Raw genomic sequence first — 15088 nt, 5'->3', positions numbered from 1 at the left:
GCTGGGAGCGTGTGGAGGGCTGGGGGGGTGCTGGAGCAGGAGGGACGGGGAATGGGAATGATTAGGGTGGGTAAGAGGCTCCTGGAAGGGCGGATGTTTTCGTCTGTTTTGACTGCTGGAGGTTGCACCACGCCTGGGAGTTAGTTTTACATCCCGTTGCTATGTGAGTTTATCATGGAATCACAGGCTGTTTTGGGTTGGAAGGGACCTAAAAGCTCATCTTGTGCCACTCCGTTGCCACGGGAAGGGACACCTTCAACTAGCCCATGTTGCTCAAAGCCCTTTCCAGCCTGACCTAGGGAGAGGTAACTGGTGTTCCCCCTCCAGGTTTGACCTGCAGTTAGCCCAGGCCCTGGGACAGTCTGCCTTTGAGAAGAGCCTCCGTGAAAAGTTGTCCCAGGAGAACACCAGCATCCGCTGGGAGATGGGAAAACTTCAGCAGAGCTTGGAGGTAAGAAGAGTCATCCCACTTTGCTGCAATTATGCCCTGTTTTGGGAACAGCTTTGGAAGCAAAGACATTACCTTTGCAATTAGAGCAGAGGCAATCAGGAAACTTGATTCCAATTTCTTTTAGCGCAGTTCTGGGAGGCACCTGATGTGTTTAAATAACTTTCTCGTCTGCTAGAAGAAGGGCCGTTGCTGTGTATAAGTGATCCCCATCCCATGATTTAGCTAACCAGGCCCACCCCCACTGTCACTGAAGTCACTTGTGCTCTTCCTCACATCCCTACCCCCAATCCCACGTGTGGGAAGCTGCCAGTCTGTGTCCTATGGGATGGTGCTGCACCAGGTGCCACCGAGACCCTCAGATCATTGACCTGATGGTGGCAGGGGCACAGCTGCAGGGTTGGGTGGAGCCTGCAGGGCTGCTGCCAGCACCCCAGGCAGCAGAGGCTGTGGGGAACCCACAGTGGGGACACCCACGGGAGTGGGAAGGTGAGCTCAGGATCAAGAAGGAAAGGTGTGCTTGGGGCTCATGGTGGGGATAGGGCTCTCAGTGCGGGAAAGGGGCTGCCCACTACTTGCTGCTGCTCCAGGGGTTTTGGATGATGCTGTTGGGAATGCTGTGGGTTCTAAGAGCAGGGTGTTAGCGCCAGGGCCCCCTACTATGTCTGGGCTCTGACCCCCTGCTCTGTCTGGCCGAGCAGCAGAAGGAGGCGGAGGTGGCCAGCCTGGCACAGCGGGCGGCCCTGCTGGCCAGCCGGGTGCAGGAGCTCAGCACCGCTGGTGCCACGGACAGCAGTGCTGTGCCTGCACTCAAGAAGCAGCTCTGGGACCTGGAGGGCAGTGCTGCTGAGCAGAGGAAGGAGCTGGAGCGACAAACGGCCGCTGTCGATCACCTGGAGCAGGTAACGTGGGGCTGGGTGTGCCGGGGGTGTCCATCCCCATCAGGCACATTGAGCCCAGACCAACACCATCCCCATCCCTTCGGGGCTGAGTGTTACCACTGTGCTTCATCTCTGGGTCTTTCAGCTTCACGAGAGGTTGGAGCTGGAGATCGAGCGGATGAAGCAGATCCACCAGAAGGAGCTGGAGGACAAGGACGAGGAGCTGGAGGATGTGCGGCAGTCCTGCCAGAAGAGGGTAAGTCCTCACTGGGTGTGGGGACGATTCTGGGCGCTCCTCGGAGCTCCCCATGCACTCAGTGCAGAGGAGGAGCTGTTCCAGGGTCTGTCTTCCTCAGGAAGTGTTGAGGTGCTGATTTCCCACCATCAACCCAACATGAGCCTTGGTCACATCCCAGGTGTGCAGATCAGGGTTTGGGTCAAGCATGAGTTCCTGTCACGCTGGAGGGGCTGCTGGGGACAGTGTGCAAGAGCCATGTCTGATGCAGAACATGGACACACTGCTCCTGGTAACTCCGGTGTCATGCCAAGGGCACCAACTCCAGTGTTTCATGTTTGGGGATAATTTACAGAAAATACCATTTCCACAAGGCCATGGGTCAGTGGGTGCAAACACAAACTCCAGAACTGCAGTGACAGCCCTTGGGCATGTCTGAGTGTGCCTCACAGGCAGCACGGCTCAAATAGCCATCCTGTCTCCCAAAGTCCTGCAGGCTCCTGGACTAATTCCCCTCTGCACTGCTGGGGGGCAGGTGCTCCAGGGGACACGACCCATTCCTGGTTCCCAGTGCTGGGTGGAGTGGGAGACTTCGATGTACCCCCTCTCCTGGGGGGTGCCAGGTCCCCACTGTGGTGGTGGCTGTGCCCTGCTGGGACATGGGGCTTTTGGGGGCTGGCTGGGATCTGAGCATGGCCGGGGTTTCTCACACACGCAGCTCCGGCAGCTGGAGATGCAGCTGGAACAGGAGTACGAGGAGAAGCAGAAGGTGCTACACGAGAAGCAGGACCTGGAAGGGCTCATTGGCACCTTGTGTGAGCAGGTAAGAGGACAGTGCCTGTCCCAGGGGCTGCTTCGTGGGCCATGTCCTGCCTAAAAACACTGCCCATAAAATTGGGAGTGGGAATGCACAAGTGCAGATGGAGCAACAGCCTAGTTGTTGATGCACGTGCAGCTGTCCAGGATGCTCCTGTCCACCACCTCTCCCAAATGCCATCCAACAGAGCAGCAGTGTGTGCTGCAGCAGCACTGGGATCTGAGGGCTTTGGGTCTGCAAGGATCACACAGGAGCCACGTGGTCCCAGTAAGGACCTGCGGAGGGGAACTGTTCCCTTTTGTATGGGAGAATTTCTAAGCAGGGGGAGGCATCTGCTTTTTACTGTTGTTTTCATGAGAGTCAGACTAGCCACGTCTAACACTGGAGTGCATCTAACTGCCTAGAAAAGCAGTTTATCCAATCCTGCTCTTTGCAGAGGAATTCTATCCCAGCCACATTTTTTAAACAAATCCTTTCTCCCTCTCTGATGTGTCTGTGGCAGCGATTGAGGTGCAGGTGATGGGAAAGCACACCCAGCTGCTCTGCGTTCAACCAGCAGGTGAGGGGCTGAATGCAGCCTCCTTGAGCAGATTTATTGGCTTGGGCATCCCTTGACATGGCCCAGAGGCCATCACGGTGCTCTGGTGACTGAGTGAGGTCCCAGCTGGCCCTTTCCTGGGGCCTGGTGCTGCCAGGGCTGAGGATGGCACCAGCCCAGCGTGTTCAGAGTCACCATCTCAGTGGTGCTGCACCCCAGGGCTCTCCAGAGCTCAGCCTGGAGGGTCTATCCCTCACACAGCCTTGTCCCAGAGCCACTCACCCTGGCACAGTAATTAAGCACTGTGTCCTCTGGCCATTGGCACAAGCTGGATTTCACCATTTCACTAGCCCTGGCAGTCACATGTGTTCATTAAACAGGATGAATCTGGGAGATTTGCAGCACTGGAATGGTGGGTATATTTCAAGTAGACACAAAGTGGTCTGATGAGGCTTATCCATAACATCCCCCCGGCTCCTGGCTTAGATGTTTTGGGAACTGTCACAATAAATCGTGCTGCATCAAAGCAGGGTATTATTACAACAGTCCAACATGTCTTGCTTATTTGGTGGAGAACTGAGATGGATGAGGAAGCAGCAGGAGCTCACAAGGAAAGGCACCTTCTCCCCCCAGGACTGTCCCCAGGTGCTGCCCCGGCAGCCCCCAGTCCCCCGAGGGCAGTCACGGTGTGAGGGGAAGGGGAGATGGAACTGTGCAGCTGGGAATTGCTGTAGTATGTGTGAGATACAACTGCAGCCTTGGCAGAGCTATAACATGAAATCCTGCCTTTGTCACTTAAAAACCCTGGGCTGCAACGGTGGGAGGGGGCAGCTGCTTCCAGCCACAGCACCAAACACCCTCTGGTTTGCAGAGGACAGTTCATTAAAAAGAGAAAAAAACAGCCAACCCAGAAAACTAATTAAGAAAATGGAGATGCCAATGATTTCTGGTTCCAGCAAATTCCAGCCAGCTCTAAACTGGGCTACAAGGTCAAATCTATGCAGTTCATTTTAGCTAGTGAATAGAAAATAGGAGAAGGGGTTTGAAGCGAGAGCCGTGGAAAACAGCCTAAATGGAAAATGCTCTTATACTTCAATTAGGCTGAAATCAAGTGCTGAAACCATGTCCCTGTTTGTTTGGTGTTTTTCTAATTCCTTTATCCCTGTAACCATGGTTGCTCTCAGCTCGAGGGGGGAGCATAGAGGGTGGGGGTTTTTACGGTGCTTCCTGCAGTCATGTGGCCAGGCTGCCCCTCTGGCCACAGGGATGGCCACTGGGCAAGGATGTGGCTGATGGAAACCAGGGCTGGGCAAATGTTTTCAGAGAACAGCTTTTGGGGGGAGAAAAATGTGGTATTTTGGTGGAATCTGCTAGTTCTAATGTTCACAAAATTTATTTGCTCCCTTCCGTTTAACTATTAAATTATTTTTATTTGAAAGAGGTGATGGAGTCACCATCTCTGGAGGTGTTCAAGAAGTGACTGGATGTGGCAGTCAGTGATCTGGTCTAGTTGACGAGGTGGTGATGGGTCAAAGGTTGGACTCGATGATCCTGGAGGTCTTTTCCAACCTAAATTATTCCATGATTCTATGATTCTATGAAAATGGTAACATTTATACATAGATATTTAATATGTTCTTGCATCATGACCTCAGCATTACCAAAATGTTCTTACATTGTGTGGGGAATGCCTTGGGGTGAGATGAGAGATTCTAATGGAGGCGAAGGGCTGAGGACACCCTCTGTCCCCTCCCCAGATCGGCCACCGTGACTTCGACGTGGAGAAGCGGCTGCGGCGGGACCTGCGCCGGACACGCGCCCTCCTCGCCGACGTGCAGCTGCTGGTGGCGGCCCCCACGGAGCCCGGAGCCAGCTCCCAGGAGCTGGAGCTCCTGCGCAAGCAGGTGGGGACCTTTGGGTGAGCAGGGAAGCCACGAGGAATATTTCCAGCTCTCCTGCTTTGAGTCACACGCGGAGCGAGCGGTGACCCTGCGAGCATCACCCACGCAGGCAAGGTGCAGTGCCTCACACACTTCAAGGGCTCTTTGAAGGGAGCACTTCCCCATAATTAAGTCAACAGTGTTTAAGTGTTTTTCCCTTTTTTCCTGTTAATTACCTTCTGTTTGGAGTTTCTCTCTGTCTCTTACGCGCTGGGTTGGGGTGGTGTTGCCATAGGGATGCTGTGAGCAGGAGCAGGGATCGCACTGGGTTTGCTGTAGTTTGAGCAGAGATACCCCGTGTTCAGTGGTGCTGAGTGAGCAGCTGCTGAGCAGCTACAGGTGTGTGCCAGCTTGTGCCCACCAGAGCAGGGATAACCCCAGGGTGAGCTCAGGGTGCTGCAGAGTGCCCTGCCATGGACAGGGGTCCCTCGGGGCTGTCCACCCCAGGCTGACCATGGACATGCATCCCACAGCGCTGAGCAGAGGCTGAGCTAACGATGCCAGTCCTCCGAAACTGCTCAGTAATTAATCTGTACTGTACATTTCCCCTGGAAACAAACTAATCGGGAGGCATGAGTGATTCCAGCAACATCCAAATATAATTGGGATGGTAGTTCTGCATAAATAACAGCTGTGAGGAGCAGCTGTTCCCACCTGTGCCGAGGGAGAAGGGGAAGGTGAGCTCAGCCTGATGGAGCCAGCGGTGTATCCGTGTCCATGGCCATGCCCATGTCTATGACCATGTTCATGTCCATACTTGTGTCCATTACCTGAATATCCAGGGTAGGGGATGGCCATGGCCAGGACAGGCAGTGGGAATGGTCATTTTTGGCAGTCACGTGCTCTCTCTTATTGACCCAATGCTGTAATGCTGCACTTCATAAATCCTTCAATGTTTCCCAAATCCCACTTTGAGGCTGGAGAGATTGCACCATGCCTGTTTTTTTCCAGCCCCTGGTGCTCTTAATGGGGGAGGGCCCTGTGCTCAGCTCCCTTCCATATGCTGATCCAAGGGACCAGCAGTGATGCTGGGATGCTCGCTCTGCCCAGGGACTGTGGCCATTCCCATGGTGTCCAGCCCCATCTTACTGGGGGAACAATGCATTTGGGCAAAGGAGCTGGTGAAGGGTCTAGAGAATAAAGTCCTGTGAGGAGCGGCTGACAGAGCTGGGGGGGCTCAGCCTGGAGAAAAAGAGACTCAGGGGGGACCTTCTTGCTCTCTCCAAGTCCCTGACAGGAGGATGTAGCCGAGGTGGGTAGGGCTCTGCTCCCAGGGAACGAGAGACAGGATGAGAGGAACTGGCTTCAAGCTGTACCAGGGGAGGTTTAGATTGGACATCAGGAGGAATTTCTTCATGGAAAGGGTGGTCAGGCATTGGAAGGGGCTGCCCAGGGAGATGGTGGAGTCTCCATCCCTGGAGGGGTTCGAGGAATGACTGGACGTGGCACTCAGTGTTCTGGGCTGGGTGACAAGGTGAGGATCGGACACAGGTTGGACTTAGGGTTGCCTTGTGTTCAGAGTGAGTGAACAGCCTTAATTTTGGGGATATTGAGTTTTTGCAGTGCCACCAACACCGAGACTCCGCATGTGTTAAAAATGCCACGTGATTATTCTGTCCTTTAAATTTAAACAATTTCTAATGGCATTCATGACGACTTTCTCAAAAGCCAGTGCATCCTACCACCAGCCCACGGACCTCCACAAGGAGAAAAGCTTTGCTAAAATGCTGCACTTCCGTTAATCAAAATCCATATGGCTGGAAGTACAGCATTGTTTCTTAATAAGGCTGAGGCATCCATTTTACGCAGGTATTTAACAGATGGTGTTCACAGCAAACTAATGTTGTTCTGAAGTTCATACATTATGCATTTTTGGGGGGAATTTCAATTTATTCTTCCCAAGTGGGAAAATTCCATTACACAAAGTGAATTGGAAGCTGGTATTTAATGAGAGGTCTTGGAGATGTGTTTCTCTCTGATTAAAATATGAGGAATTTTGGTGAGGTCATGGCAGGGGAGAGGTCAGTCCCAGGGCTGGTCATGGGTGCAGCTGCTTCTAGAGGAGCCCCAAGCTGAGTGGGAAAGCCCTTGGCCATAAAACCAGGGATCAATCCAACTGGTGTCTTCAACTCATCCCAGCAAAACACAGAAGGTATTTTTCTGCTGGTGGAAGAAAGTTCTTCCCTCTCTAGTGGGAGGTCTCAATGACCTCCCATAGCGGAGGGAAATGAGCCAAGGATTGCTCCAGTTATAATCATTTCATGATTTCCCTCTTTTTGAGGGGGAGAGTTTAAAAAAGATAAGTAAAACCTGAAAAAACAGCCTAAAATGCTCAAGCTCTCGCTGTGGTGTGCAGTGGCTACTGTTGCTCTCGGGAGCTCCACAGGGAAACCAGGACCAGGCACAGGAAATGAGCAGTGAGCAGAGGGGTTCGGTTTTCTTTTTTTGTAAAGGAAAGAAAGAAACCCCAGGGGGCAGGGAAAGGAACTGGATGTTCAGGTACAGCCTACGTAAACTCCTCCGTCGTGGCAGGGGAGAGTTTTCGGGATGATGCTGCAGCTTCCAGGTGTTTGCAGCCCATTGAAGATCATTGTGATCTTAATGGCTGAGCTGTAAAACCCGAGAGCAAATTAGCATTTATAAATGTGATCTTCCATGTGTATTTGCAAATGCAATTTACACCACATGAAAAGCCCATTTGCAAACCCCGAATCATGAATTGCTCTAATCAGGAATTACATGTAATTCACATAATTTTGCAAATTAATGATCCCAGCTCTACATCCCGGAGGCAGAGGGTGGATGTGCTATGGAGGCCTGTCTGCCATGCTCACCAGGACAGACAGGAGTGTTGGAATCTGTGGTGAGATGTGCTGGGAGCTGTCAAGAAAGCCTTGTTTTCCCTGTCAACCAGGAGCAGACAGGCTGAAGAGCAGCACAGGCTTAGAAGGTCAAGATTCCATGTGTTCTACCAGGGAAAAATGCTCCAGGGAAGTGGGAATAGATGTGGCTGTATGGCGTGGGACAGCATCATCGGTGATGATTCCCCAACTCTAATTTTTCTCAGTTGGAAGAGAGTGAAGCAAAGTGTGCAGAGGCTCAGAGGAACCAGCAGACAGCGGCCCTGGAGCTGGAGAACTTGCACATGGAGATGGAGACCCTCAGCAGAAACAAGACCCTGGTGGGTTCCTGGAGATGTGGCCAGGGCAGGGGAGGTAGGAGGGCACAGTCCCCTCTCCTTGGGTTTGGCAGCAATCAGCAGCTGATTTGCTAAATCAGCAACTACCAGCATGTTTAGTAAATCACCTCAGCATATTTACTACATCACCAAGTATATTTACTGAATGTTGAGCATATTTACTAAATCTCTGAGGATATCCACTAAATCACCCAGACTGTTTGGAAACAACAGCCCTCACGTGGTTTAATGGGTGGATAAAATTACTGCAAGGGCCCAGCCTCCCACAGTTCTGCTCTGTGGATACCAGGAGCTGCCATTGCCTTTCTGGTTGGTTGGAGGCTGTTGGCAGCATGTCCTGGAGGACACTGCAGCCTGGGTGACGTGGTGGGTTCCCTGTGAGATGTGTGAGCCGGTGGATCCTCCTGCAGGTGGATGAGCAGCTGTTCCAGCTGCAGCACGAGAGAGCCGATCTCCTGAAACGTATCGATGAGGACCAGGAAGACCTGAATGAGCTCATGGAAAAGCACAAGGCTCTAATTGCCCAGGTAGGAGCTGGCACAGCATCTCCCTCCCAGGGAGGACTCTTGGAAAACCCCGAGCCTGGCACAGAGCAGCCTGTGATCCCTGTGGGTGCACAGCAGGGTGGGAACCTCAGGACACAGATGCTGTGATGAGGAAGGGACAGCTCATGGCTCTGGCTCCTCTCAACTGTAGTTTTGAGTCTTTTTTCAAGAGGTATCTTGGCTTTAGTTCCAATATTTGTGGAATCCTACAGCTGCCCCTTTGGATCCTTTGTTTGTTCTTTCTTTCACTGCTTTCTCATACTGGGACTTTCTGTGCCCTATCCAGACTATGTCAGGCTCTCCCAAAGGATTGTACTGGGACCTGAGGGACGCCAAGGCTCCCATAGACACAAGGGCAGGCCAGCCAGACTGACAATTCACAGTCTGGTGCCCATGGCAGTGGTGTTATGGATCCAGGAGTCTGTATCCAAAAGGGCCCTGTGGGCAGAGATGACCTTGACAACACAGTTTCTGTCCTAATCCGCAAATATTTGTTTCAAAAATTAGGAAAGCTGCACTGAGTTGGGAAACTGAAGCTCTTGCAGTGCAGTCCAGGTGTAGCTCACTGTGTTGGTGGTAGGAGGTGGCACGAGCCAGGCCCCTGCTCTGAGCCAGGTTCTGCTCCCACTGCTCCCACTGCCAACTTTCTCTTTCCGCAGTCGGCAACAGACATCGCTCAGATCCGGGAGCTGCAGACGCAGGTGGAGGATGTGAAGAAAGAAAAGCAGAGCCTGCAGGAGAAGGTAATTCCTGCCCAGCCTGTGGCACCCAGAGCTGAGGAGTGGGAGCATCCAGGTATCTGATGGCGTCTGGGTCCAGCACATCATCTGTGCCAGCTGTGGATGCCATGCTCTGGTCTGAAATGAGATTAAGTGTCTGTCTGTGTGGCACAAAGCCATTTCTCCTCTGTGATGTGATCAGGAGCCTCTCCTCCTCCTGATGGGCTGTGAGTGCCCTCGAGAGCAGCACGGGTGCTGCTGGGTGCCCACAGCCCTTGGGATGGGATGGGGCCAGGGCAGGCTGTGGGGCTCTGCCAGCAATGGCCTTGAGCTGCAGAACCATTTCCATGCCAAGGTTCTTGGGATTCAGAGCCCTACTTGTCCCTCCTGATCTGCTGGTGCTGTGGCTGGAATGGGGCTGACCCCAGTGCGGGGCTGGCCCTGGGTGGACACCAGTGGGTGCTGCACTCCCTCGCCTCTGCAGCTGTGCCAACTCTCCTGGAGTGATGGATTTAATTTTAAACACATGAGTAATCCCATTAAGTTAAGTGCTTTATTGGAGCATAGCTAAGCTGCCCAGGAATCAGAAGCAGGACTCACTCCCTCCGAGGCGGAGCGGGTGGCGCTTTAGAGATAGGCCGGATAAAAGAAGACAAATTCCTGTAGTTCTAGGTCAAATTCAAAATCTGAACCCGAGTTGTAGCGGGATCACTAAAAGGGCAGTTTTCTTTGGAGATCTCAGCATAACAGTTGAGGATACAGCTTGGCCCAGGCAGCTTTCCACACAGATTGTGAATTTTTACGCCTGCTGTCCTCAAAGAGTGTGTGAGATGAGAAAAGCAAAGGAGACCCAGACACGTGTCACTTGCCAGCAGGTTTTTCATTCAAAAATACATGTTGATGTCAGGCCTGTGCTGTGTGGCTTTAGCAGCAGGGAATCCTTTGGGAAGTGAAGGCAACGCTTTGCTGTGGTGCTGTTACCTCAGGCTCACGAGAGGCCCCCAGTGCGTGTGGGGGACTGGTGAGGGATCCAGCAGAGGTCTGGGGAGGTGTTTGCATGGCCAGGGGCCGGGAGGTGCTAACACAGCCCATCCTCACCCAGCTGCAGGCAGCGCAGGCGAGAGCAGCGCAGCTGGAGCAGTGCCCGGCCGAGCGCTCCATCGTCAGCCGGCAGGAAGCCCGGATCCGCGACCTGGAGAGCCAGCTGGACTTCCAGGCTGTGCAGATGAAGCGCTTTGAGGTACCCCCTCCTCACCTTTGCTTGTAAATGGCAGGCACAGCGATGCTGCCACCACCTCGGCTTTGGGGAAGGAAGCATCTGGGAAGGGGTGGGGAGGGACAGGCGGGAGCTGCAGACAGTCCATATGGTTCATGGCATGGCTGTTATCTCAGTGTGCTTTGCTGTGGGGTTTATTGACAGTCAACACTGGCTTGATGCTTGTGGAGAGCTTTCTAACACCTCATCTCCACCCCCCTTGCTTCACCTGGCACCCCAGGTGCTGGTGCTGCGCTTGCGAGACAGCATCATCAAGATGGGAGAGGAGCTGGAGAACGCGGCCGAGTCGGAGGCGCGGGAGAAGGAGAACACCAGGTACTACCAGAGGAGGATGGAGGAGATGAAAGCTGACATGGATGAGCTGGTGCAGAGGGAGCTGGAGTCCAGCCGCCGGCGTGTGGAGCTGGTAAGGGGGTGCTGCTCCTGGGGGCTTGGGCAGTCCCATGGCCATGGGGGGGATTGCTGCTGCTGGAGGGTACCCCTTTGTGACCCCAGATTGGTCTGAGAGCCCCAGAAATATATGTTCTGTGTGATGCTATGTGTGCTCTAAGTTTGGGGAGGGAGCTGACCCCTCTGAAGGTACACTGTGGGTCTTGGGCTACATCAGAGCTTGGAGGAACAGGGAATCACTTTATATCCCTCCACAGCCCCAAACTGTTGAACCAAAGCTGTCCTTGAGGCCCCTTGTGTTCCCTTTCTCCATGGCTAGGTTGGCAGCCTGGGCAGTCCCTCTTCTCCACGTTTTTTTTTTCTGGGAGGGAGCTGGCTTTGCCTGTTCTGCTCGAAGAAATGCGGTTCACGTGTAGATGTGGCATTTGGGGACATGGTTTAGTGGTGGCCTTGGCAGTGCTGGAGGAATGGTTGAACTTGATGATAATAGAGGTATTTCTAACCTGAATGAATCTGCGATTCTAAGTTGCTGAGGTCATTCCTGCACCTCCTCATGCTGGTTTCCCTCATGTCAGGCAGAACCACAGTGGATGGGAAGTCCTCTGTCCTCCTGCCAGTCCCCCACATGCCACGTGCTGATCATGGGGCTCGGTGTGGTGGGGCTCAGGGCTCAGTGCCAGCTCCTCACAGCGCTCCTGGCTTTGCCAAACCCACCCCCCTGCACCGTGGTGGTGGCTCAGGTGGTGCCAACCAGCAGCTAAACCCACTCTGAGAGAGCAGAGCCTCAGCTGGGTTTGGAGAGTAGCAAAAATAGATTCACCTTCACTTTACAGCCCTTTACCAGCGTCTCTTTTCATGTTGTTTCTTCCACTAATCCAAGGGAAAGCCTTGCTCCCGAGCAGTAATTGAAAGATATTGCAGTTCTGCTGCCAGCGGGGCCAAATCAGGAGCAGTTATCTTATCAATGATCTTTTATTTAACAATCAAGGAGATTTCAGCATTTATTCCACCCCGAGGCTGCCAGCCTTCCTGAGGGGAATGATGTGAATCATTCCCAATCCCTTGCCTGTGCCAGGGACAGGCTTTGTCCTTGCTCTGCCAGGCTGAGCCCTGTGTTCTGGCACACTGAGCCCTGTGTGCTGGCACACCACTCGGGCTGCTAGGACACCCTTTCCTGGGCGTGGATCGAGGTCAGAGTTGTACAGCCACCGATGCTCTGCAGAGCCAGGAGGTGTTGGAGTGAGAGGCTCTGGGTGCCCCTGGGGTGCTGCAGGCATGCTGGGCTCCTTGGGCCGCAGGGCTCCTTAATCCTGCTGCTTTCCCTGCGGGATTGAGGAAGTCACAGCTCTGGTTGCTGTGTTGACTGGGTGTTTCTTGCAGCTTTGTTGGAAACACAGTGTTTGGAACACAGATGTGCTGGCTGTTAGGTGAGTTCTTCTCACAGTGTTTTTGGGTTTGTGCCGATATTTTGAGAAGCTTTTTTGATGTTTCATATGGGAATGTGAGTGATGGGTGAAGCAACATACTTGGCCTTCTTAGCACTCTCCTGTTCTCCCAAATGAAGTGTGCAAAGAGGTCTGAAAGGGATTTTAGAGGCACCTCTCTCAAATAAGACACAAAACTCCCTAAACAGCTGAACTTGTATCTGCAGGAGGAAGGAGCCAGCAAGCCCTGCAGTGGGTGGGCTCCCCCGGGCACATCACACCATCCCGGTTTTTCCGTGCTGGCTGATCAGAGTGACTGCTCCATGAGAACAGACTCCATGTGCATGGCCACACCAGAGCCAAGGGCTGCTGTGACTTTCCCAGGAGCAGAGGCATCCCCCAGACTGTGTGTCCTCTTAACAGCACTTAAATAAAACATGGGGCAGAGCTGTGATCGCAGAGCCCGGCCGTGCTTGTCGGGAGCCTGGCGGGGGGAGCATCAATAGTTAATAGAAAGCCACTTATGGCTCTGCTCCTGCTAAATCCCCCATCAATTATAAATCCGGCGTGAATTATTCACTTGACATTACTTAAGTCATGGTCTGCACCTAACAATTTTTTTTAATTTGTTTAAGTACACAGTGGTGAGGTTGTGGACTTGCCATGCACTGTTGAGGTTTAAGGGGTGCTTTGAAGGGACAAGTCCATTGCACAGACTGGGTTATAAATCCCGTCTTGTTTCCTGGGGTCCTAAGAGCTGCTGCCTGGATAGGTATATATATGGTATCTATATACCATATACAAAATAGAAGGTATTTTGTTCTCACAGCTCCTATTTATTAATGGTCAAGGCACTGGAAAATCCCGTGCCACCATCCCCACACCCCCAGCCAGGATCAGGGAGGCTATTTCCATCTCTCCCTTGTTTTCTACCCAGCTTTGTGCAGTTGGAAAGCAGATTTGTGCCATTCAGCAGGGAATATCCAGGGAGGAGCAGGGAAGGGAGCTGGAGAGCTGTCTGCCAGGCAGAAGGCTTTGCCTTATAAATTTTGTAAGAAGGATGGATTCTGAACACTTTCCAAGTCCAATGCCATCACAGCGAGAGAGGCTTGGTTTGTAACAAATGGCACTTGGCCCTGCTTGTCTCTGTCTTTGCTCTGGTTGCACGTACTGGGTTTCCTCACTGGAGCTGTAGCTCCTATTCCCAATAAAATCTGGATCCCAGCCTGCAACAGCTCCTTGTTTCTCAGCTGCTGTGCTGACACCCAGAACTTGACAGGCCACCTGCTCTCCTTGGGCTGCAGCAGACACTGAGCCATGGTGAGGAGTGAGAGATGGATTTCCAACTTGGAGTTAATCCTAGGGAGCTTAAAACAAGCCCTGGTCTCTGGGCTCGTCGTGTGTGCAGATGCGCTCGTGCTTGTCCCCATACAAGTGTCCCCTGGTGAAGCTGCAGTGCATGGAAGGATGGAGCAGGGGCTGGAAAAGATGAAGCAGAGGCTGGGAAGGATGGAGAAGGGTTAGGACCAGGCGTGGGGGTGGGGTGTGGGCGATGAGCTGCTGTCACAGCAGCTGGGACCAGCCACCATCTGGGGTTTCCCTCCTGAGGCTGTTTGTAGGGCGGGATGTTGCCGGCTGTGCTGCCGCTGACTGAACTGCCCGTTCAGCTTGGATTTCATGGGAGAAACCAGTCGTCTGGGCTGGGGGCTCTGGGGTGGGACTGGGATGAAAACTCTGGAATGTGGTCCAGGCATGGGCAGGTGCCCCTGGAGTCCCTCCTGCCTGGAGAGCCAGGTGCTGCCTTGATGGGATGCCCAGGGAAAAGCAGGGGCTGATCCTGCTGGGATGAGGCCCTGGCTGGCTGAGGCACAATCCAGGGAGACTTACTGTGTCTCCTCCTGGCCCTCAGTACCCACAAACAGCTCCACTAACCCTGGAGCCCCCGGCCTTGGCACACCACGGTGAGGGAGGGGGTTGCAGGCGCTATCCTAAAATCAGGTTTCTTTAATGAAGCTGTGAAGTTTATCAGCATAATAATTAACTAATTTTACAGAAAACTGAAGTACAGATGTGAAGATATTCTTCACAGGTTTGGTTTTTCCATAAAAAAAAAGGTGAGACCTCAGTGTAATAACCTTTTTTTCTGGTTCTTTTGCTGGCAAATCTGTGTGCTGCAGCCCCACTATGGCCACGCTGTGTAACACAACACAGCCTGAGCTTTAGGATTATTTTTTTGTTCCTTTGCAAACTTTAAAGTGTTCTTTTTGGTGCTTCCAGTGAACTTTGGAAGCAAAGCAAGAGCTGATTGTGCCTCCAGCTGGGAATGCCACAGTCCCACCCAGGCAAACCCTCAGCTCCCAGCAGGGTCCCAGCAAGCCCTCTGATGTCTCTTCAGCCCTCAGCCCCCTCCCTGCCTGCTCCTGGGTCTTTCCAGCTGCTCTTTCCTTGAAAAGTTAATGACTTTGACGAAGTGTAACAACAATTATCATCAAAGGCAGCCGGTCCTTAGAGGTGAGGTTGGGTGATGGAGGAGCCAGGAGTGAAAACTCGGCTGTATATGTGCTAATTAGAGCTGTTGTGATTCTGCTTTGCCTTTAAAGGAGTAAATTCCTTAGGAATCCATCAGCACTGGTGGCTGCTCACACACCAATTACGGTGTGTTGTTCACCCCCCCAT

The 15088-nt window shown here is 52.9% G+C and overlaps 1 protein-coding gene across 1 annotated transcript in view; it reads left to right on the top strand.

Annotated features, from left to right (window-relative positions):
* Positions 1 to 15088, top strand: part of MYO18B (myosin XVIIIB) — a 55937-nt gene that overhangs the window by 27745 nt on the left and 13104 nt on the right. Inside the window, exons 29-38 of the mRNA XM_027689712.1 lie at positions 328 to 451; positions 1150 to 1350; positions 1475 to 1585; positions 2283 to 2387; positions 4677 to 4823; positions 7927 to 8040; positions 8469 to 8585; positions 9263 to 9346; positions 10425 to 10562; positions 10819 to 11004. Coding sequence (XP_027545513.1) covers positions 328 to 451; positions 1150 to 1350; positions 1475 to 1585; positions 2283 to 2387; positions 4677 to 4823; positions 7927 to 8040; positions 8469 to 8585; positions 9263 to 9346; positions 10425 to 10562; positions 10819 to 11004 — 1327 coding nt within the window. The remainder of the gene's footprint in view (positions 1 to 327; positions 452 to 1149; positions 1351 to 1474; positions 1586 to 2282; positions 2388 to 4676; positions 4824 to 7926; positions 8041 to 8468; positions 8586 to 9262; positions 9347 to 10424; positions 10563 to 10818; positions 11005 to 15088) is intronic.

The sequence above is a fragment of the Neopelma chrysocephalum genome, unplaced genomic scaffold (assembly GCF_003984885.1).
Source record: "Neopelma chrysocephalum unplaced genomic scaffold, ASM398488v2 Primary Assembly neopelma1_77, whole genome shotgun sequence".
In the NCBI taxonomy this organism is placed as follows: Eukaryota; Metazoa; Chordata; class Aves; order Passeriformes; family Pipridae; genus Neopelma; species Neopelma chrysocephalum.
The sequence above is the reverse complement of the archived record's forward strand: the minus strand, read 5'-3'. Positions and strand labels throughout refer to the sequence as shown.